This window comes from Panthera tigris, chromosome B4, assembly GCF_018350195.1.
Source record: "Panthera tigris isolate Pti1 chromosome B4, P.tigris_Pti1_mat1.1, whole genome shotgun sequence".
NCBI classification, from domain to species: Eukaryota; Metazoa; Chordata; class Mammalia; order Carnivora; family Felidae; genus Panthera; species Panthera tigris.
In genome coordinates, this window is record NC_056666.1 from 17861320 (window position 1) to 17885231 (window position 23912).

The 23912-nt window shown below is 34.7% G+C and overlaps 1 protein-coding gene across 1 annotated transcript in view; it reads left to right on the plus strand.

Annotated features, from left to right (window-relative positions):
* MALRD1 (MAM and LDL receptor class A domain containing 1) overlaps nt 1-23912 on the plus strand; it is a 778752-nt gene that overhangs the window by 366485 nt on the left and 388355 nt on the right. The window contains exon 30 of the mRNA XM_042993660.1: nt 2061-2352. Within this exon, the coding sequence (XP_042849594.1) occupies nt 2061-2352 (292 nt within the window). The remainder of the gene's footprint in view (nt 1-2060; nt 2353-23912) is intronic.

Here is a 23912-nt window from a genome sequence, read left to right on the forward strand (position 1 = left end):
GAAATTTGCAAATGTGTTTTAGTCTTAGAAAGCTAATTAAAAATTAAGCATAAACCATATAGAATTCTAGCTTAACTTCTCAACTTTTCTATTTAGACTTTGTCTGAAAATGCTGAAAAAGATTTGTTTTTCATACTGTAGCAAATAAGGATTTCATCCATCTCTCTCTTTCCCTGGTCCTGGAACTGTAGTCCCCACTGTTTTAAACATCTGTGTGAGAATAATGAAATATGCCTAGAAGAAATGTCAAAAAATTAATGATGAATGGTTCATTTTATGAATATTTATGATATAGATTGAATACAAAGAAGTGAGGAAAGGTCATGCTGGGAATGATTGTGTCTCTCATATAAAAAATATGTATATCGGGTAAGCAGAGTGACCTCCTGGATTTTCATGAAAATCCTTTCTGTCACTTGACCTTGTGGAATACCTTCAAGCAGAAAAAAAATCAAATGGAAGATTTTTCTTCCTTTTGAGGGATAGGTAGTGGGAGGGATGAGACAGATTGAGGAGGGAAGAGATGGGGACCTTTGAGTAACTCTGAAATTTCCAGTGAAAGAGCCTCGTCAGAAGAATTTGGTGCTTAGAAGACTTTTATTCCCTCACAGTGCCCTGCAACTAGACTATGTTGTTGTCAAATGTTTTTCTATAGAAATGGAGGTGTTTTTATGCTTGTTTGCATGTTAACCAGATGGGATCATTCAACAAATGTCCTCAAAAAGGTAGGGAAGTGTTTACTGTGACATGAAACATAGACCTCAGATTTGTTGTTCAAATCAGACAAAACAAGGCAGAGCACTAGAAAGACCATCTCTGTGGCAGCAGGGGCTCCACATAGCCGTGTGTGATGCCCATCATACCATTTCTTCTGGGGCTGGTTGCTGCTGGTCAAGAGGTTGTCCTTGGGCCCCTTATGTTTCTTAGTCGAGTCACAGAACCCAGATTTCATGGGTCCTCTCCCAGAGCATGTCATAATGGTCACAGAGCTGATGTTGGAAAGGTCTATCAACAGAAGAATAATTTTGGATCCTAGAAGAACACCATCAACTAGGAGATCTGAGTAGAGTCACTTGCACATGGCTTGCCTATGTTAAATTGATGCTTTTTGAAGTATGCATTGCATATATTATTTAATCATATACTTTACCCTTTAAGCACATTCATTTTTTTTTTCTTTCTCTAGAGAATAACATCGCTGACTGCTAGTGTTCAGAAATGTCTTTTTCCTGTGTGGAGATCACTCACCTTTGCTGTGTTCCCTCATTCATACAAATGACAAGACAAAAGCTTTAAAATGCTCTGAGTTCTTACTGTTTCTAACCTGCACTGCTTTTTTCTCCTAGAATTTCTCCCTGAATTTTCCCTTCAGTGTAACTGTTAGTAAAAATCTGGTGAACTCCACCTTTGAAACACTGAAATGTTAATCCTTGGAAATATTTCTGTTAATTTTTCTTGGGGGGAAGTGCCCAAGGTTGCTATCCTAGATCATGTTCCTAGCATTTCAACTAAATTTGGATAGCTGCTGTTTGGTGGTTTTGTGGTATATGGTGGAGCCCTAAAGATCTTGTGGAACTAAAAAACGTGTTCCAAGTACAAGAATGTATTAGAATAAGCAACAGAATACTGTTTCAGAGAAAATGATTTAAGATTTATGAGACTGGAAATGTTCTTCTTTAGTTCCTGCTATTGCTTAATCATGAAAAGTCTTTAAATGATGGATCAATTTTTAATGATATTTTATTCCTTTGACAGTGGAGTTTAAGAGTTTATTGAGGAATTATGCATTTAGAAGTCAGAGAAAGAAAATAAAATCTGCTCATTTTTTTCCCACCTAAATTTCTATTTGATTCTGACTACACTGTCTCCCATGTATTATAGCTTAGGATTTAAGGTGGGCCTAACCTCACTCAGTATTAGAGTACTCACAGAACATTAGGATATGCAGATCTCGTGTTCCTTTGACTCTGTTAATGAAGGAGAGAACAATATGATATACTTGAAAGTAAAATGGAATCAATTGTACTATTTATATATAATATTCCTGTTTTTGGTTACAGATAATTTTTCATTATCACATGTATGGAAATGGCATTGGGGCACTCACCTTGAGCCAGGTGTCCATCTCAAACCAAACGAAGGTCCTACTTAACCTCACTGTAGAACAGGGCAATTTCTGGCAGCGGAAAGAAATATCACTGTCTGGCGATGAAGACTTCCAACTCAAATTTGAAGGTAGAGTTGGGGAAGGACACCGTGGTGATATTGCCCTGGATGACATTGTGCTTACAAAGAGTTGTCTGCCATCCCATTGGTCCATGAAAGAAGAACCAGCAGCACCTCTCCCAACAGGTACGTTTTAAGTTGTGACTGTTTGGTATTTTCACAGAATAGAAGGTGGGAAGGAAGGAAAGAAATGGAAAAGAAATGATATAAACACCTAGTGATTCGTTGCTTTCATAAAGAACAAGATCTTTCTGAATCTAACAAAAAAAATCTTTCAAGCTCAGACTCATCACACTGTCTTCCCGGCTTTCTCCAAGCCTCAGTATGTTGACCAGTGTCTGAGTTCTCTGTTGAGTCAGCTGCGTCTTAGATCCGTGAAATAAGAGAAATCTCCTTTGTTTGTTGTACGATTCAGAATTCAATCCTTAACAAATATCAATTTACTCAATAAAATATAAGAACATCAAGAACAGAGTTATTCTATTTTAATTGGGCATTACTATGGATGGACCTTTTACTTTATCCTTTTCAGACCAGTGGACATTGCGATTTGAATGGTTGAGTTTACATATTTAAATAGTTTAGGGGATTGAATATGCTCCTAAAGTCTTTTAAACTAAAATATCTTGTGGTAATTTGCTTAAAGAATTATATTAAAATGTTGAGTTGGTAGATGTTCAATATACACATATACACAATATACACATATAGTGACAGCATTGTAAGCAGTGGAAATAACAAGCACCATTAATCCATATGATATATTAGAGGGGTGGAATGAAAACAAATATGGTATATATATTAAAATGACAAGACAGCAAATTTTGTCAGTTGATATGACATATTAATATTTAAACCATGAGTTTCATGTAGATACCAAAAATGCCATTCCTTTGGTATATAAATTTTATCTCTTATAATTGGTAAAAAACAATAGTGCTTTAAAAAGAATGAAAGTTTGTTCTGGCTTTTAGCACGGCAGATGAAATAAGGAACATTGTGTTTCTTCCTTGACTTCTCCATTCATGCCAAAGGGAGTATTTTAATTTGGTTAAGAGAGCATTCCCCAGTAGACAACTAGTCGAACAGTCTTCGCCTGACCTGTTTCTAGCACTATGTGGAATACTATAGAGAAAAACAAACATATTTCAAGGCTCTTTAGGGATTAGTATCCTTATGTAAATGTAATGCAGGAGCATTTCAGATACCTCAGACTTAATCTACTTCCTTGAGAAAAGCTGTACTTTCCATTCTGTGTTGACTCTTTGGATGGCAGCTGTATCAGCTTGGGTATAGATCCAAAAAACCAAAAAAAACCTATCATATAGGCTCTGAGTAGTGAAGGAGCAAGTTTTACATTGAATTGCTTCCAACTTTAATGAACAAACAAAATGGAATGCATGAGGAACAAATCAATCTTGTTGGGAATATCAGATTCTTAAATTTGTGAAATCCCCAATAAAATTTATTTTAAAAAAATTTCCAAAATTATATCCTTACAATATTTAAGGTACTATATTAAATTTTTTTGAAGAATGGAAAATAAAAAGAAGGTCTGCTTTTAAGACCAACTCAGTATTATGGTGAGGGAGAATACGAGTAACACCTCAAATAACTCTAATATGTGGTATGATATAATTAAATGCCAGGAGAAATATGTAAACCTTTACGAAGGTGCAAAGCAAATGAAGAAAACACCCAGCTGAGGACATCGGATGTGAGATTTATTTATAGGGCATGCAGGAGTTTGGAACCATACCTGGGGCTTATTTGAAGGAAAGACTCCTTCAGTTTGTGGGATAGGGGCACCAAGTGTGAGCACAGTGGAACAAATAACCAATGTGGGGAGGAATAAGGGCATGAGACAGATCAGAGATGGTGACACACAGGCTGCCAAGGTGGCCTGTGAGTGGGTGATTTGGTTGAAGCAGGAACCTAGTAGCGCTGATCATCTGAGATAATACTACAAAGGAAGCAGGGAGCTAAACTGGGACCGCGTTGAATATTAGTTTGTTTTAGTTTCTTCCCCAAATGATCATACATTGAAAATGTATTGACTGCTTGGGAAACAAATAAAAAAGAAAGAAGAAAGGAAGGAAGAAAAGAAAGGGAGAGAGAGCAAAGAAAACAGTACAAGGTAAAAAGGAGGCACAGTATTCATTTATACAAAGTATGATCATTGGTAGAAATGGCTGCAGTAGAAAGACCCCAAGAGGAAAAAAACAAAAACAAAAACAAAAAACAAAACCCAGAGGTCTATACTATTATGAGCGCTCAAGTATATGCTTTCTCTTGGTAAAAGTGAAAAGCCAAAGTTTGCTTAGACTTGAACTGTGTAGTGATTCTGACAAACTATGACTTCATCATGAATTTAGAGGACTCTATTGGAGTCACTGATGATTTTATTTTTATTTATTTATTTATTTATTTTTAATTTTCATTTATTCAGCAAATAGTTATACAGTTTTTGTCTCTCTCTTTGTATAGGTTTTGGGGGGTGGAGGAGGGTGATATCCTGAACACATCACTGATATCATGAATGTCTAATGGAAGTATAAAAAGAGTCACAAATGTAAGCCACGTATGTAAGTTTGCATTTTCTGGAAGTTATATTTTTAAAAGTGAAAATAATTTTAATATATTTTCACTACTTCAGTGTATCAAAAATGTCATTTTAATATAAAACAAGACAAATATATTAATGAGATATTTTGCATTCTTGTTTTCATATTAAGTCTTTAACTCCCATGTACGTTTTACATTCACAGCACACCTCATTTGGGATTAGTTACAGTTCAGCTGCTCAATAGCCACTTAGGGTAATGGCCACCCTAGTGGACAGTACAGGAGGTGAAGTGAATATCCTAGGGCACTTTCGGGTCTGTTCCTGACAATGGGGTTCCATTAGTTAGGTTGCCATTTGTAAATTCCCAAGAATTGCAGTTGTGTTATTTAAATAGAAGCACAAATAGGTACCTCAAGACCACGGGTGCCATGTTCGAATGCACTAGATACTAATCTCAGACTCCCTTCTTACTAGTTGTGTATTGTACAACTTTTCTGAGACTGAGTCTCCTCATCCGTAAAGCAGAGAGAATATTACTTACAACTTAGGCCCTTGAGAATAAAGAGGTCACTGCCTATGGTAATTTGCCTAGTCTCATGTCTGATACAGGGTGGATGTTTATTCAATAAAGTCAACTCATTTTATATGATTCTTTATTTTGGGTATCTTTGTCAGTATTCCTTAGGTGGTGTAGATATTTGAGAGTAAGTCTCCATTATTTGCACTTTATTAAGAACATGTTTCTACCATTCGTTTTGACAGAATTGTTTTTCTTGCATAGAGCACAAGCATCTAATTTTTTTATTGCATTGTTATCATCCAGTCTTATCATTTATTGACAACCTCTCTAATTAGGTATTTTCAATGTGTCATGGAAAATGTGTGTGTATGTGTATATCTTTGAAATACTTAATGGTTGTTAATTACTCTTTACTGCAAAAACACTTGGAACTTGCAGAGATAGAAGAAGGGTAAATGGCATTATGTCCCACAGACAGTGGCTACATCCATTAGACTTTTGGAGATGACTCTTGTTCACCTCCTTTTCATCTGTAGTCATGTGTGTGGGCTAACAACTCCATCAAGGATAGCTTAAAATAGGGAAGACAAGAGGAGGCAAACATAAATATTTAGGAAGACATAATTGAACTGAATCTGCTATCAGTGATTCTAACTAGTCAATAAGACCCAGGGCTTTATTAGAAAAAGTCATATTAAATTATTATTAAGTCTTTAGAAGTTATAGTTAAGAGCTTATTATGATGGCAGTTTTGTTAATTGCTTAATGATGATGGATAAAAATAATTGTTTAATGAATTTTAGTAAGAAAAAGGCAACCAAGATTCCTCTTCTAAATGTCCACATGCAAATTTAGCCAATGTCATATTCTCTATATTGGCAGATATTTACTAAAAATTCCAAGTGTAATGAAGGCAGAGACCAGGTGTGTGTGTGTGTGTGTGTGTGTGTGTGTGCGCACGCGCGTGTGCATGTATGTTTTAAATCCCCACAGTTATTTCCGAATATGAGTTATACAACAAATATATTTTGGGATATCACATGCTAATCAACTTTTGCTTTAAAAATGTATGTAAGGCAATGAGGACTAAATGGATTAGCTCCTCTTTGAGGTCACTCATTTCCCTGAAATATTTGGCAGTAGTTTAAAGGGCTGCTACCTACTGATGAGAATGCCGGCACAGCAGCTCAGGCAGAGTCTTGAGTTAGGAAAATCCGACTGATTGTGCTTGGCTCTAATTTAGTGAACCCTGTACACAATACTTAGAGCAAAGTGTGTGTGCCTGAAGTTTAACGACATAAACTTGGATCTTTGCAAGGCCAACTACATGTATGATTTCACCTGATCTACTTAACCTCTCTAATTCTTACTTTTCTTGTCTAAAAATGGGACTGGGGCACCTGGGTGACTCAGTCAGTTGGGCAGCCATCTTCGGCTCAGGTCATGATCTCGTGGTCTGTGGGTTCGAGCCCCGCATCAGGCTCTGTGCTGACAGCTCAGAGCCTGGAGCCTGCCTTGGATTCTTCGTAGCCCCCTCTCTGCTCCTACCCCACTCGTGAGCTGTCTCACTCTGTCTCTTAAAAATAAATGTTTAAAAAAATTTAAAAATGGGACTATTGGAATCTACTTATGAGTGATTTGAAAAATAGTTAAGATAATTATATAATGCATTTTAAACAATACTTGGCAAATAGTTGGTGTTCGGCAAATATTATTTCTTTTTTTTTCTGTTAATCCTCTTCCCTGCTAGAGAGACTATGAAATTTAACTCTGCATACATTGAAATTTTTTGAGAGCATGTTGCCTACTTGCTATTTTCTCTCCATCATGTTCTACTTTTTGCTCAAAACAAGGGTTCAGACCTCCTCTTCCCTTCTCATTTCCTTCAAGGAAATTGCTCTCACAAAAGCCCCAAATATCTAATTGCTGAGTTTTCTGATTTAATTTTATTGTTCATAGTAAGCAATGGAGAGGAAAGAAATATTAATGAGAATCACAGAAGTGAATGACTCGGTTGGGTGTGATGTGGGGATAGGGAAGAGGAAAGAAGTTCTTTTTGAAATATACAGGCATACTCTCCAGAATACTTTTCAAAGTGAATGTTACATTAGAACACCTCAATTAAAAAACTGAGTTTCTAATACTCAAATTCATAGAATGCTTGTATCTCTTCTTTCTCGGTTTTTGTTGTTAGGAGGGGCACTAATATTTACACTGGAAAATATATTTACGTCACCCCCAAACTCATTAGAATACTCTTTAAGTAATATATCGTACAGGAAGAGTCTCAAGTCCCATTCCAAATACAATTGGTAGACAAAGATGTTTTCAAAATTTCATGCAGTAGCAATACAGAAGATATTCATCTTGGACATTTTTATGGTTAAGAGAAGGCTATCACAGCAGCAAATGCACCACAAGCTATTATCTCATTGTATGTTTGTTGCGACTATGTTTTTTCAGTGACTTTCACATGTAGTCATGCTTTGTCCAATTTGGATAATGAATGCCCCTGGAAATTGAGAAAGTATTGAAGAAATTTGTGGAGAGAAAAACAAAGCAAGTGAAAGAGATTATGATAGAAGAGAAATTAAAATACAACAGTTTGACTAAGAGCTGGCTTTGAAGAGGTAGACCAAAAAAATTAAATGCATAAAACAGAGAACTCTTAGAATTTCTCATTGATTGATTCGTTTCTAAGTCTGTTCATACAACATGTAATGTTAGTCTCAGAAGGACAAAAATGAAGGCTCAGAAGACCAGCTAATGAAACTGATAGACATTGCTGGCTCAAATGAATTTATGGCTCTCAAAACACAGTAATAAATACAATACCTTCATTGGTGTTTCACTGTGTTTCATTTGCATTTTTAGAACTTAGTTGTAGATGGATGGGTTTATGTGTATTGAATTATCATTTTCCCCTCTGAATAATGGAGAATTGGCTATGGATGTAGCATTTTAAAACCCATTATCTGCCTTGTAGGAACACATTACTGACAGTGTGCATGAAGGGGCTATGCTTAGCTTGTTTCCAGTGGGACATAGTGATGGATACAGTTAGCCCGCGCTTGGACTTGTGAGTTCAAATTTGAGCAGTCAGGGATGGACCGGGCCTTTTCAAGTTTAAAAGTTCTGCTTTATTTTGTGCCATGTAGGTCTTTTGAAAAAAACATCTGTCTTCATGGATGTACCAACTAATAGTGTAACTAACTCCATCGCCTCCCCTTTCTTCTTTAATACAATTAATTTTTCTGGAACTCTCCTTCTTTTTTCTATATTCCAGGAAAAACAAAACTTTTCTCATTATGGCAGCTAGGTGTCTGCGTGGCCTTCCACTTTCTCACGTCCCACGTTTCTCTACTACTGGCGACAGACTCTAGTTTATGAATGTTCCTTCTTCCAACCTCACAGGTTATACAGCAGATATTGTATAAAACTCAACACAACTTGTGTAAAGAACCTCTCCGGAAATGCTAGCCAATGTGTTTAGAATACTTGAAATCAGTTTGGGATATATCATAACATAGTAAGCAGGTTTATAAATATTTATTCATCAGCTTCTTCCATATTACTTATCCCATGTATCAGTTTTCAATTCATGAAATCAGTACTTCTTACAAAATTATAGAATGTGTTAGTAGAAATTAGTAATGTTATATATTGCAAATAATATTACATGTTTGCTAATATTGGCATTGTATTAATTTAAATTTTCTCTTTAGGGGTAGTTGGCTGGCTCAGTTAAGCATCCAACTCTTAATTTCAGCTCAGAGCATGATCTCAAGGTCATGAGAGTGAGCCCTGCTTCAGGCTTTGGGTTGGGTCCAGAGCCTACTTGGGATTCTCTCTCCTTCTCTCTCTGCCCCTCCCCTGTTCACATGCATGTACATGCACATTCTCTCTTAAAATAAATATTTAAAAAATAAAAAGAACACATTTTCTTTAATTGTTAGGGCAACCAATGAATATTTAATTTTTTTAAAATGTTTATTTATGTTTGAGAGAGAGAGAGAGAGACACAGAGCATGACCGGGTGGAGTTGCAGAGATAGGCGGACCCCAGAATCCAAAGCAGGCTCCAGACTCTGAGCTGTCAGCACAGAGCCTGACGCAGGACTCAAACCCACGAACTGTGAGATCATGACCTAAGCTGAAGTTGGACACAGCTGACTGAGCTACCCAGGTGCCCTGAGATAACCAATGAATTTTTTATTGAAAATTTATTCTTTCATAAAGGTTTATTACACTATATTTTTACACAAATTAACTATATAAAAGTAAGTGCTGCTGTGAAACCATATTTTTTTATGGAATCACCCAAGATTGGAGGTGTGCTAGTCTGCTATTATTCTGAAACAGACATTTTTTCTGTGTCTTATAGTGATAAAACTCTCAATATTTAGTTAGACACATAACATTTCTCTGTTGTAGTAAATGGAAAAACATGTTATTACCATGGATTGAAAGAGTTAATAGTATATTATGATTTCATGGTAAAGGCATTTAATATTTTTATGCTGATGAAACTAATGTTTTTGTAAGTGGTATCTTTTTGAAATTTCATTTTTAGTTTTCCATTGGTGTACGGAGAAGCAATTAATGTTTTATAACATTAACCTTGTATATGGCAAGGGTAAGTACATTTATTTAGGTGATTTTTACTTTTTCTCAGTAATGTTTTGAAGTTTCTATACATTTTAAATATTTTTTAAATGCCAAAACAAGAATCTCATTATTTTTTTTTGTTGACATACGCTGTCATATCAGTTGCCAGTGTACAACATAGTGATTCAACAATTCTGTGCATTACTCAGTGATGACAACTAAATGTAGTCACTCTCTGCTGCCATACAATGTTATTACAATATTATTGACAATATTTCCTGTTCTGTACTTTTGACCTCCTTATTTATTTTATAAGCGGAAGTTTGCACCTCTTAATTCTCTGTGGCTATCTTGCCCATCATGCCACTCACCTCTGGCAACACCCAGTTCTCTGTATTTAAGTGTGTTTGTTTTTGTTTGTTCATTTGTTTTTTTAAATTCCACATATAAGTGAAATAATTTGGTATTTGTCTTTCTCTGTCTGACTTATTTCACTTAGCATAACATCCTTGGGTCCATCCATGTGGTTGCAAATGACATAATTTCATTCTTTTTTATGACTAAGTAATACTCCATTTGTGTGTGTGTGTGTGTGTGTGTGTGTGTGCATTCATGTGTATCTGTATCTCACATCTTCTTTATCCATTTGTCTATTGATGGACACTTGAGTTGTTCCATATCTTGGCTTTTGTAAATAATGCTGCAATAAACATAAGTGTGCATATATCCTTCCAAATTAGTGCTTTTGTTTTCTTTGGGTAAATACACAGTAGTGGTATTTCTGGATCATATGCTATTTCTATTTTTACTCCTTTGATGGACTTCCACAGTGTTTTCCATAGTGGCTGCCCCAGTTTACATTACCACCAACAATGCATGAGGGTTCATTTTTTTCCCCACATTCTTGCCAACACTTGTTATTCCTTGTCTTTTTGACACTATCCCTTCTGACTGGTGTGAGGTGATATCTCATTTTGGTTTTGATTTGCACTTTCTTGATGAATAATGCTGTTAAATATCTTTTCATGAGTCTCTTGGCCATCTGTATGTCTTTGGAAAAAATCCCTATTCAGGTTCTCTGCCCTTTTTTTAAAAAAATTTTCTTTAATGTTTACTTATTTTTGAGAGACAGAGACAGAATGCGAGTGGGTTAGGGGCAGAGAGAGAGGGAGACACAGAATCCGAAGCAGGCTCCAGGCTCCAAGCTGTCAGCCCAGAGCCCGATGTGGGGCTCGAACTCACTAGTTGTGAGATCATGACCTGAGCGGAAGTCAGACACTCAACCAACTGAGCTACCCAGGCACCCCAGTTCTCTGCCCTTTTTTAAATCAAATTTTTTGGCTATTGAATTGTATAAGTTCTTTATATATTTTGGCTATTAATCCATATTGGATATAAAGTTTGCACATATTTTCTAAAATTCCATAAGTTGCTTTTTTGTTTGTTGATGGTATCATTTGCTGTGCAAAAGCTTTTTATTTTGATGTAGTTCCAATAGTTTTTTTTTTTTTCCTTTGTTTACCTTTCCAAAGGAAACAACTATAAAGATGTTGCTAAGGCTGTTGTCAAAGAGATTACTGCCTACGTTTTCTTTTATGAGTTTGATGGTTTCAGGTCATACATTTAGGTCTTTAACCTGTTTTGTGTTTGTTTTTGTGTATGGTATAAGAAGGAGAGCCAGTTTCAATCTTTTGCTTGTAACTGTCCAGTTTTCCAACATCATTTATTGAAGAGACTGTTTTCCCCCCATTCTGTATTCCTGCCTCCTTTGTCATAGATTAATGTACCATATATATGTGGCTTTATTTCTGGGCTCTCTCTTATGTTACATTGATCTTTGGGTCTCTTTTGTGTCAATTCTTTAATGTTTTGATTAATATAACTTTGTAGTATTTCTTGAAATCTGGGACTGTGACACCTTCATCTTTGTTCTTTTCCCCGCCCCCCCCAAGATTGCTGTAGCTGTTTGGGGTCTTTTGTGGCTCCATATAAATTAAAAAATTTTTAAGTGTTTATTTAGTTTTTGAGACAGAGAGAGATGGAACATGCGTGAGGGAAGGGAAAGAGAGAGAGGGAGACACAGAATCCTTAGCAGACTCCAGGCTCTAAACTGTCAGCACAGAGCCCGATGCGGGGCTTGAACTCACAAACTGTGAGATCATGATCTGAGCCCAAGTCAGACACTCAACTGACTGAGCCACCGAGGTACCCCTCTATATAAATTTTAGCATTATTTTTTCTAGTTCTGTAAAAAAATGCTATTGGTGTTTTGATAAGGATTACATTGAATCTGTAGATTGCTTTGGATGATATGGACATTGTAACAATATTAATTCTTCCAGTCCATGAGCATGGTATATCTTTCCATTTGTTTGTGTCATCTTCAGTTTCTTTTATCAGCATCTTATTGTTTTCAGAGTATTGGTCTTTCATCTCCTTGGTTAAATTTACTCCTAGGTATTTTCTTCTTTTTGATTCAATTGTAAATGAGATTGTTTTCTTAATTTCTTTTTCTCCTACTTTATTTCTAGTTTTAGAAACATGACAGATTTCTTTATGTTAATTTTGTATTTTGCTTTGTATTTAACTTTACTAAATTCAGAGGTTTTTTTGTGAAATGATTAGCCATACACACACACACACACACAAAAACATACACACACACACACATATGTATACACACACAGATATATATAGTTTGGCATCTGCACATAGTGATAGTTTTACTTTTCCTTACAAATTTGGATCTTTTGTTTCTTTTTCTTGTCTGATAGCTGTGGCTAGGACTTCCAGTAGTATTGAATAAAAGTGGTGAGATGGGATATCCTTGTCTTCTTCCTGAACTTAGAGCAAAAGTTCTCAGGTTTTCATCATTGAATGTGGGGTTTTCATATATGGACTTTATTAAGTTCAGGTATGCTTTCTCTAAACCCAAGTTGCGGGGCGCCTGGGTGGCTCAGTCGGTTAAGCGTCCGACTTCAGCTCAGGTCACGATCTCACGGTCCGTGAGTTCGAGCCCCGCATCGGGCTCTGGGCTGATGGCTCAGAGCCTGGAGCCTGCTTCCGATTCTGTGTCTCCCTCTCTCTCTGCCCCTCCCCCGTTCATGCTCTGTCTCTCTCTGTCTCAAAAATAAATAAAAACGTTAAAAAAAAAATTAAACCCATGTTGCTGGGAGTTTTTATCATGAATGGATATTGTATTTTGTCAAGTATTTTTTCTGCATTTATTGAGATAATCATATGTTTTTGTCCTTTATTTTGTTCATGTGATGTATCACATTGCTTGATTTGATAATATTGAACCACTCTTGTATACTTGGAATAAATCCTGCTTGATCATGGTGAATCATTCTTTCAATGTATTGTTGAATTTAGTTTTGCTGCATTTGTTAGATGCTGTATATTATGATGTTTATCTGCACATTGGCTTGTCTTTAGTTATACTTAGAAGATCTCTAGTTTTCCACATGTCACCAACAAAGATGTTCTATGATTCCTGTGTTGGTAATTGGCTTCTTGGGAAGTCATTTCCGGAGTCATTCCTGGGGGACCACACAACAGATAACTCCTTTAACTATTTCAATAATTTTTAATATTTATAATTCTTTCTATAAAATCACCTTCTGTTTAAAGTATTTACAGTAATTTATCTTATCCGCCTTTAAATCCTGATTGATCAAGCATTTGGTACCAAAGGTTTTATGTTATTGTTTTGATCACCTGTGGTATGAATTTTCTAAGTGTGCCATTCTGATTCTGAGAATATGGGCTAGTTTTTTTGCAAATAGAATTATAATGGGAATTTTTGCAAATAGAATTATGATGGGAAATGTTGGAAAAAGATACTTAAGTTAAAAAAAAAGAGCATAGGGGAAGAAGGGAAAACCATTTTTATATGAGAAAATAAGAAAGGATTGGACATTAGAAATCACTGGTTTTCGGATGAAGTGTTAGGAAATGATGAAAATCGAGAATGGAATTAACTAAAGACTGTGTTCTGTGAACCTTGCACAGGTAGCACTTTATACTATATTTGTTGAATTAATACTGAAGTAATTTAAAGTGTAGTACCCAATAAACCAGTTTATAATGATTATTTCATTTCTTGTTAAATGATCAGTGATAGTGATAGCATTACATAATTCTCAAAAATATGCTTTTGTAACTTAAGTATGTTCCTTTGCATTAACAGTTTGGTTTTTAAGAACCCTACAAAAGAACACTACATTTATGATCTCTTAAGTAATGCATGTGTTTGTGTTTTTTTTGTAAACTTGATCCTGATTGGAATATTTATATTATAATCAAATTTAGAAATCATAACACTATCAGCATATTATCTTGGTTATCAAAGTAAAATTAAGCTATTCTTTTTGTTTGAGCCCCCAAAATATATTTTAGTTAAATAAAAACTAAGAAGGGTCATATGATAAGCTGTTTGAATGGTTGAGTGTAAGTGAAACAACAGAGATTATGTTTCTCTTGGAAGAAAAATATAATTATGTGAAATCAAATATATTTCACGACCCAATGAACTTAATATGTCGGGAAATTTCAGCCTCACTTGAACTGCCAATTGGCTCTACCCTACTTATGTAGTAATGGAGAGATGCAGTTTAAAATACTTTAACTTTTAACTATAGTCCAACAAAATGTCCTGTATTCAATTTAGGATTTTTTCCACATGAGCCATTTATTTTATTTTGTGGAAAGAATACTGAAAATTAGGATATCTGAGGGCTATTATTTTAACTATATTTGGAATTTCCAATGAACATTATCTGCTTTAACAGACATATGGATAGACAACCAAAATAAAATTACTTAATCAGAATATTATTTGAAATACCACATTTGCTAATATAAAATTGTATGCCAGAGTGCCTTTTCTATCTTTGAAATCTTTTCATCTAAAAAACGTTTTCAGAAAGAAGCTGTAACAGTTTTAGATCCAGACTTCTTGTTCATTTATTCCTATTTACATCTCTGATATTGTTTTCTGAGATTATTTTCATGTTTCCTAAAATATATCTGTAAGAAGGCACTTTAATGATGGTCTTTTGATAATAAATTCTAATTTGATTAAATGCTTTAATTTCAACATAATGTTTGAAAGATAGTTTCATTGGGCATACAGGTTTAGTTTGGCTATTATTTTCTGTTAAATATTTTTAATGAACATTTCCCACGGCATTTTGGCTTCTATTGTTGAGATTAAGAAATCAGCTCTAATCTAATTGCTAATCCTTCATATGTAACGTTTCTTTCCCTTTCTGTTCTTAAGATTTTCTCTTTTTTTCTGGTATTCCACTAAATTGTGTGAATTCAGGTAGTTCTCTTATTTATCCTGCTTGAGATTCATTGAACTTTCTGAACCTGGGGATTGATGTGCTTTGTAAATTCTTAAACATTCTAAGCTATTATGTCTTTGAATATCGCTTTCCCCCGTTCAGTCTTTTCTTTCTAGATCTCTGGAAATTTATTTTGGATCTTTTCATCTCTTTTTCCTTTTAAAAAATGAAGTACAATTTAGATACAGTGCAGTGTACACATTTTAGTATATAATGCAATGAATTTGGACAAATGCATACCTGTATAACCCAAACCACATCAAAATATGGAACATTTCCATCACCCCAGACATTTCCTTGTTCTCCTCATTAATATTGTCCCCTAAAAAAATACTTCCCCTATCCCGCCAGTCAGAGACAACTGATGCTCTGATGTTTATCACTATATATTATATTTTCCTGTCATGAGTTTCCCATCAATGGTATATCTGGCTCCTTTTTCTCAGAATAGTTTTTAATGTTTGTTTATTCATTATGAGGGAGAGAGAGGGAGAGGGAGAGAGAGATTGTGAACAGGGGAGGTACAGAGCGGGAAGGAGAGAGAGAATCCCAAGTAGGCTCCTCGCTATCAGCACAGAGCCCGATGCAGGGCTTGATCCCACAAACACGTGAGATCATGACCTGAGCTGAAGTCAAGAGCCAGACACCCAACCAGCTGAGCCACCTAGGGATTCCTCAGCATAGATTTTTGAAATTTATATTGTCAAGTGTATTCCTAATTTGTTTATTTTTATCAATGAAGAGTATTCTATTATGTGAATATATTATTTTTTTAATGTTTATTTTTGAGAGAGAGAGACAGACAGACAGACAGAGCACGAATGGAGGAGGGGCAGAGAGAGAGGGAGACACAGAATCTGAAGCAGGCTCCAGGCTCTGATCTGTCAGCACAGGGCCTGAAGTGGGGCTCGAACCCATGAACCGTGAGATCAAGACCTGAGCCAAAGTTGGACACTTAACTGACTGAGCCCCCCAAGCACCCCTGTGTGAATATATTTTTATGTGCTCATTCTGTTGATGAACACATGGGTTGTTTCAGATTATTGAATACTGTGCATTAAGCTGCTGTTGAAATTTGTGTATATATCATTTTGTCGACATGTGATTTCTCCTTGTAAATACCTGGGACTGCAATTCCTTGGTTTAGGACAGATGTATGTCTCATTTTATAAGAAACAAGAAAAAAAGTAAGGATTATATTATTTTATAATCCCAACAGCAGTGTATGAGATTGCAAGTTGCTCCTTATCCTCACCAATATTTGGTTTGTTTGTTTTTTTAATCTTAGCAGTTCTAGTGGGTGTGAAGTGATGTTTCATTGTGTTTTCAGTTTACTTTAAGCTGATGGTTTTTACCTGTGCTTATTGATCCTCTGTATATATTCCTCTATAGAATATCTGTGTATTTTTTTATCCACTTGTATGTTTAATACTGAGATATATATATATATATATATAATGTATGTATATATAATATATATACACATGTATGTATATAATATACATATATAATATACCTATATTATGTATATATGTATATATATATAGCAATTTTTTCTTAGTGTCCTACTTCTTTACTGGTATCCAATTTCTTTAATGAGAAATGTCCAATTTATCAATTTCTTCTATAATGGTTCATACTTTCGGCCTTACGAAGGAACCTTTCCTTACCCAAGGTCACAGAGATACTCTTCTATATTTTCTCATATATTTTAGGACTTTAGCTTTTATATTTAGGTCTCTGATTTATCATGAATTAATATCATGTATGTGTTCCAGAGTCATTTATTGAAATGACTTTTATTTACTTGTTGATGGCCTGAAAGCCTTTGTCAAAAATTAATTAATCATATAAGTGTAGAACTAAAACTGGCACTTTATTCTCTCCCGTTGGTCTATTTGTCTACTCTTACCACCTATTCTACATCCTGTATATTTTTATCTTAATGTTAGAGTCTACTGGACTCTAACATTGGTTGTGATAGCATTATACCTGTCAATTAGGGGAGGATTGATATATGAATAATACTAAGTCTTTCCATCCAGGGGCATGACCTATCTCCAATTATTCAGATATTCTTTCATTTCTCTCAGTACTGCTTTCTAGTTTAATTGTATAGGTCTCATCCTTGTGTAAAAAAAGTTCTCTCTAACTTTTTAATGCTATTGTTGGTGGTACTGTTTTATTTTACAGAGGTTCATTGTTAGTATATTTGACTTTGTGTGATGAGTTTATATCTATGGCTTTGCAAAATTCACATGTTAATTCTTTAGTCACCTTTCATAAATTCTTTATGACTTAAAACCATTGAACATGATAAAAGACAGTGTTATTCTTTTCCAAGCTTTGAAAGCTTTATTTATTTATTTTTCTTGCTGGCTAGAATGGATATCCAGGACAACAGCAAAGTAAGTGGAAGGCAGATACTTTTTGCCTTGCTTCGCATTTTAGGGGGAAGCAGTCTGCCTTTTTCCCTTAGGGATGATGTTAGCTGTACATTTTTAAAGTAGAGTCCTTTTCTAGTTTGAAAAAGTTTCTTTGTGTTCCTGATCTTCTGAGAGATTTAATCATGATCGGATAGTAAATTTTGTCAAATGTTCTTTCTGGATTTATGAAGAAAATTGTGTGCTACTTCTCCTTTAATATCTGTATTTCATTAACTGATTTTTAAATCTTGAACAAGCCTTGCATTCTTAGATTGCACCTCACTTGATTAGAGTATGCTGTCCTGTCTACATTTTAGATTTTAGTTGAAAAGTTTCTTTGGAGATTTTGCATATATATAAATGAAAAGCATTGTTCTGTAACTTTCTTATTTTGTACATTGTCTCCAATTATCTCATCTTTTATAGTCCATATATCACATTCATTTATATATTTCTATATCGTCTCCTGTAATTTTATTGCATGTTTTCAGGCAATTTAAAAATTCCTTCTCTCCCCCGCTCCTCCGCTTGGCACATAATTGGAACTCAATAATTATTTTCTTTAAAAAAATTTTTTATGTTTATTTATTTTGAGAGAGAGACAGAGCACAAATGGGGGAGGGGCAGAGAGAGAGGGAGACACAGAATCCGAAGCAGGCTCCAGGCTCTAGGCTGTCGGCACAGAGCCCGATGTGGGTCTCCAACCCACAAGCCGTAAGATCATGACCTGAGCCAAAGTCAGATGCTTAACCGAGTAAACCATCCAGGCACCCTTCAATAATTATTTTCTAAATGAATTAATGAGAAAGACAAAGGGAATTCCCACAGATGTGGGTATGGAGTTGCTTCACAAGGCAGTCAGCCAAGATTGGGTCAGGAGGAGGCATAAACTTCAGAAGCAATATCTTCAAGAAAACATACAAGTGAAGAATTAAATCATAGATTTGACTATATTCAGAGGAGATTGTAACTCTATTTTACAATCAAGTGAAAAAGAAATAGGGAATATTTGAGTACAGGGAAAGTAATAATTATATAAATTAAGTATAATAAACTTAAATATATATGTGGTTAAGTCAAGGACAATATGTATTTTCAATAATAATGAACACCGAATATGAATTTAACCAAAAATTATAAAAACCTTTGAATATATGAGTATATGTGTTGGAGAAAAGAGTAGCGTAAGACTTATGTCCTTATTTCCCAAAGGACAAAAGCAATAGATTATACCTAAAATTAAAAAAATCAAAGATTAGCATAAATATTCTATTTATACCCACGCAGAAAATACCAGACAAAATAGATAAAAAAACTGAAAATGAATCGATCTAAAGTAATAGTAATAGACTTAGTGTGGAAGGAGACATGAGTTATCTGATATAGTATTCAACTTTTAAAACTCCATACATGTATTATTTTATTAAAAAAACAAAAATTGATTCAAAGTAAATTTTATCTGGATAAGAAGGTTATATATAATGAAGATAAAACTTGTCTAGTTTATAAAAAGTCATCAGGTTTCTTAAGACTGGGATTGTCAATCAGACAATGTATTTTTCCTTGTCATTATAGTGTTCATAAATAATCTAAGATCATTTAATGATGTAAAAATCAATATTCTTGTGAATTAAAGTCCTCTGGCCAAATGAATATTTTCAAGTGGTCTTTTAAAGATTAAATTTCTTAGAAAATGTGAATTTACACTTTTTGGAAAAAAGTAAGTCATTGCTAAAATATATGCTATTTCAGTAGAACATGAAGATAAAAGTTCATCTCATTTTTGTTTACTGAAGGTTTCTTTTGCATTTTAGTAAATACTAAATACAAAAAGAAAGAAAGAGGATGATAATGTAAAGCATGAAGGAAACATTTCTGTAAAACTTTTTAAGGAAATGTGTTCTTATAAGTTTCTTACTTTTTTATTGAAGTATAATTGGCATACATTATGTTAGTTTCAGGTGTAAAACATCAGGTTTGACATTTGTATATATTGAAAATTTATCAGTACAATGTCTCTTCAGCATCTGCCACCATACAAAATTATAACTTTTTTCTTGTGATAACTTTTAAGATTTATTTTCTTAGCAACTTTTAAATATTACTGACTTTAATCACCTTGCTGTATATTGTATCCTTATGACTTATTTATTTTATCACTGGACATTTGTGTCTCTTCATCCCTTTCACCAATTTTACCCACCCCCTCGAACCTCCTTTCTCTCTGGCAGCTGCCAATCTATTCTCTATGAGTTTTGTTTGGTTTAGTTGTATTTGTTTATTTGTATTGCCTTTTAGATTCCATACATAAGTGAAATCATATGTTATTTGTCTTTCTGTGTTTGGTTTATTTCACTTTGCATAACGTTCTCAAGGTCCATCCATGTTGGGAGAAATGACAAGATTTCATTCTTTTTAATGACTGGGTAGTACTTCATTGTATATATACACCGCATCTTTTTTATTCATTCATCTATAAATAGGTTGTTTCCATATTTTGGCTATTCTAAATAATTCTGTGATGAACATAGGGGTGCATATACCTTTTTTGACTTAGTATTGTGATTTCTTTGGATAAATACCCAAAAGTGGAATTTCTGCACTGTGGCAGTTGTTTTTAATTTTAAGGAGCGTCCATAACATTTTCCACAGCTTCTGTACCAATTTACATTCTCACCAATAATGCATGAAGGTTTCTTTTTCTCCATGTCTGCACCAACACTTAGTTATTCCTTGTCTTTTTTGAAAAATAGGCATTCTTACAAGTATGATATCTCATTATGGATTTGATTTGCATATCCCTGATGGTTAGTAATGTTGAGCATCTTTTCATGTGCCTGTTGGTCATCTGTATGTCTTTGGAAAGATGTCTATTAAGACATCTGCTCATTTTTTAATTGGATTGTTTGTTTTTGTGTTGTTCAGCTATATGATTTCTTTATATATTTTGGATATTAACCCCTTATTTGGATATATGACTTGCAAATATCTTTTCCCATTCATTAGGTTGCTTTTCGGTTTGTTGATGGTTTTATTCACTTTGCAGAAACTGTTTAGTTTGATGTAGTCCCATATGTTTATTATCTTTACTTTTATTGTCATTGCCTTTGGAGTCAGGTAACAAAAAATGTATATTTATCACCAAGGGCAGAGCCAAGGAGTTTACCCTCTATAGGTTTTTTCTTTTCTTTTTTTTAATGTTTATTTTTGAGAGAGAGAAAGGGGGGGAGGGGCAGAGAGAGGGAGACACAGAACTCAAAGCAGGCTCCTGGCTCTGAGCTGTCAGTACAGAACCCGATGCGGGGCTCGAACTCATGAACTGTGAGGTCATGACCTGAGCCAAAGTTGGACACTTAACTGACTGAGCCACCCAGGCACCCCATCTATAGGTTTTTTCTAATAGTTTTATGGTTTCTGGTCTTACATTCAAGTCTCTAATTCATTTCGAGTTAGTTTTTTCTGTTTGATGTAAGATAGTGGTCCAGTTTCATTCTTTTGCATTGGCATCCAGTTTTCCCAGCACCATTTGTTGAAAAGACTGTCTTTTCCCCATTGTGTATTCTTGCCTATGTATCACAAATTGTCTCTGTCTGCTTGTGTTCATTCTGGACTCTCTGCTCTATTGTTCTGTGTTTTATGCCTATACCATACTGTATTGATTACTATAGTTTTGTGATATAGTTAGAAATTAGAGCGCACAATGACTTCATCTTTGTTCTTTCTCAAGATTGCTTTGGCTACTGAGGATTTTTTTTTGTGTGTTTCTATACGTAGTTTAAGATTGTTCTATTGTGTGAAAAATGTCATAGGGATTGCATTGAATCTGTATATTGCTTTGGGTAATATGGACATTTTTACAATATATTCTCCGAATCCATAAGCATAGAATAATCTTCCATTTATGTGTCTTCTTCAGTTTATTTCATCAGTGTCTTATAGTTTTCAGAATATAGGTCTTTCAGTCCTTGATTAAGTTTATTCCCAGGCATTTTATTCTTTTTGAAGCAATTGTAAATGGGGTTATTTTCTTAATTTCTCTTCTTGATAGTTTTTGTTAGTATATAAAAACACAGCATATTTTTGTATATTAATCTTGTACCCTGAAACTTTTCTGAATTCATGTATTCTAACAGGTTTTGTTTTGTTTTGTTTTGTTTTGTTTTGTTGTGTTGTGTTGTGTTGTGTTGTGGAGTCTTCTTTCCTTTCCAGCTTGGTCCTAATTTCTTTTCCTTGCCTAATTGCTCTGGCCGAGACTTCAAATACTATGTTGAATGAAAGTGGAAAGAGTGGAGGTCCTTGTTTTGTTCTTTGTCTTAATTGAAAAGCTTTCAGCTTTTCACTGTTGAGCATGATTTTAGTGTGGAGTGTCATGTATGACCTTTATTACATTGAGATATGTTTCCTCTATACCCACCTCACTGAGAGTTTCTGTCCTAAATGAGGTTAACATTTTATCAAATGCTTTTTTCTGCATTTATTGCGATGATCACATGATTTTTGTCCTTTAATTTGCTGATGTGCTGTATCACATTGTTTGATTTGCAGATGTTGAAACATCCTTACATCTATAGAAGTCGTATTTCATGATGATGTATGATCCTTTTAGTGTACTGTTGATTTCAGTTCGCTAATATTATGTTGAAGATTTTTGCCTCTATTTTCCAGGATTATTGGCCTATGATTATTTACTTTATTGTTGTTATTATTATTATTATTATTATTATTGTGTGTGTGTGTGTGTGTGTGTGTGTGTGTGTGTGTGTTTGGTGTCCTTGTCTGGTTTTGGTGTCAGGGTAATGTTGGCCTCATAAAATGAGTTTGGGACTATTCCTACTTCCTTGGTTATTGGAAGAATTTGGAAAACATAGGTATTACATGTTTTATGTTTGTTAGGGGCACCTGGGTGGCTCAGTTGGTTAAGCATCCCACTCTGGATTTTAGCTCACGTCATGATCTCATGATTTGTGAGTTTGAGTCTTACATAAGGCTCTGCACTGTAAGAGTTTGAGTCTTACATAAGGCTCTGCACTCCCTCCCTCCCTCCCCCCCTCCCCCCCCCCCCCTCTCTCTCTCTCTCTCTCTCTCTCTCTCTCTCTCTCTCTCTCTCAAAATAAACTTAAAGACTTTCATGTTTGCTAAACTTTACCAGGGAAACCTCCTGGTCCTGAACCTTTCTTGTTTCAAGGTGTTTTAATTTGTCATTTAATCTCCTTGCTAATATTTGTCCTATTCAGATTATCTGTTTTTTTCATGATTTAGTCTTGAAAGATTGTTTCTTTCTAGGAATTTATCCACTTATTTCTTAGTTGTCTGATTTGTTGGTCTATAATTATGATCCTTTATATTTTTATGCTATCAGTTTTAATTTTTCCTTTCTCATTTTCAATTTTATTTATCTGGGCCATGTCTGTTTTTTTCTTAGTGAAAAAAGTTTGCCAATTTTATCTTTTCAAAGAACCATCTTTTACTGACTTTTTTCTAATGTCTTTTTAGTCCCTATTTGATTTATTTCTACTCCGGTCTTGGTTATTTCCTTTCTTCTACCTAATTTAGGCTTTTTTCCCCCTTAGTTCCTAATGTGTAAATTTGGATTGCTTATTTGAGATTTGTCTTGTTTTAAAGTAGACCTGTGTTGTTATAAACTTTTCTCTTAGAACCACTTTTGCAGTGTCCCACAGATTTTTTTGCGGTATCCCACAGATTTTGGCATGTTGTATTGACATTTTTACTGTGTCAAAATATTGTTTGATTTCTCCTTTGATTTCCTTGTTGACCCATTGGTTGTTTAGTAGCATGTTGTTTAATCATTGTATATTTTTTATTTTTCCAGTTTTATTCATATAATTGATTCGTAATCTCATACCAGTGTAGACAGAAAATTACTTGGTACGATTCCAATCTTAAATTTATTGGGGGCATCTGGGTGGCCCAGTCGTTTAAGCGTCCAACTTCGGCTCAGGTCATGGTCTCACGGTTTGTGATTTTGAGCCCTGCATCGGGCTCTGTGCTGACAGCTCAGAGCCTGGAGCCTGTTTCAGATTCTGTGTCTCTCCATCTCTCTGCCCCTCCCCTGCTCGTTCTCTGTCTCTCAAAAATAAATAAGCATTAAAAAAAGTTTTAAAAATCTTTAATTTATTGGAACTTGTTTTGTGATAAGCATGTGATATGTTCTGGCGAATGTTCTATGTGCACTTGAGAAGAAAGTGTATTCTGCTG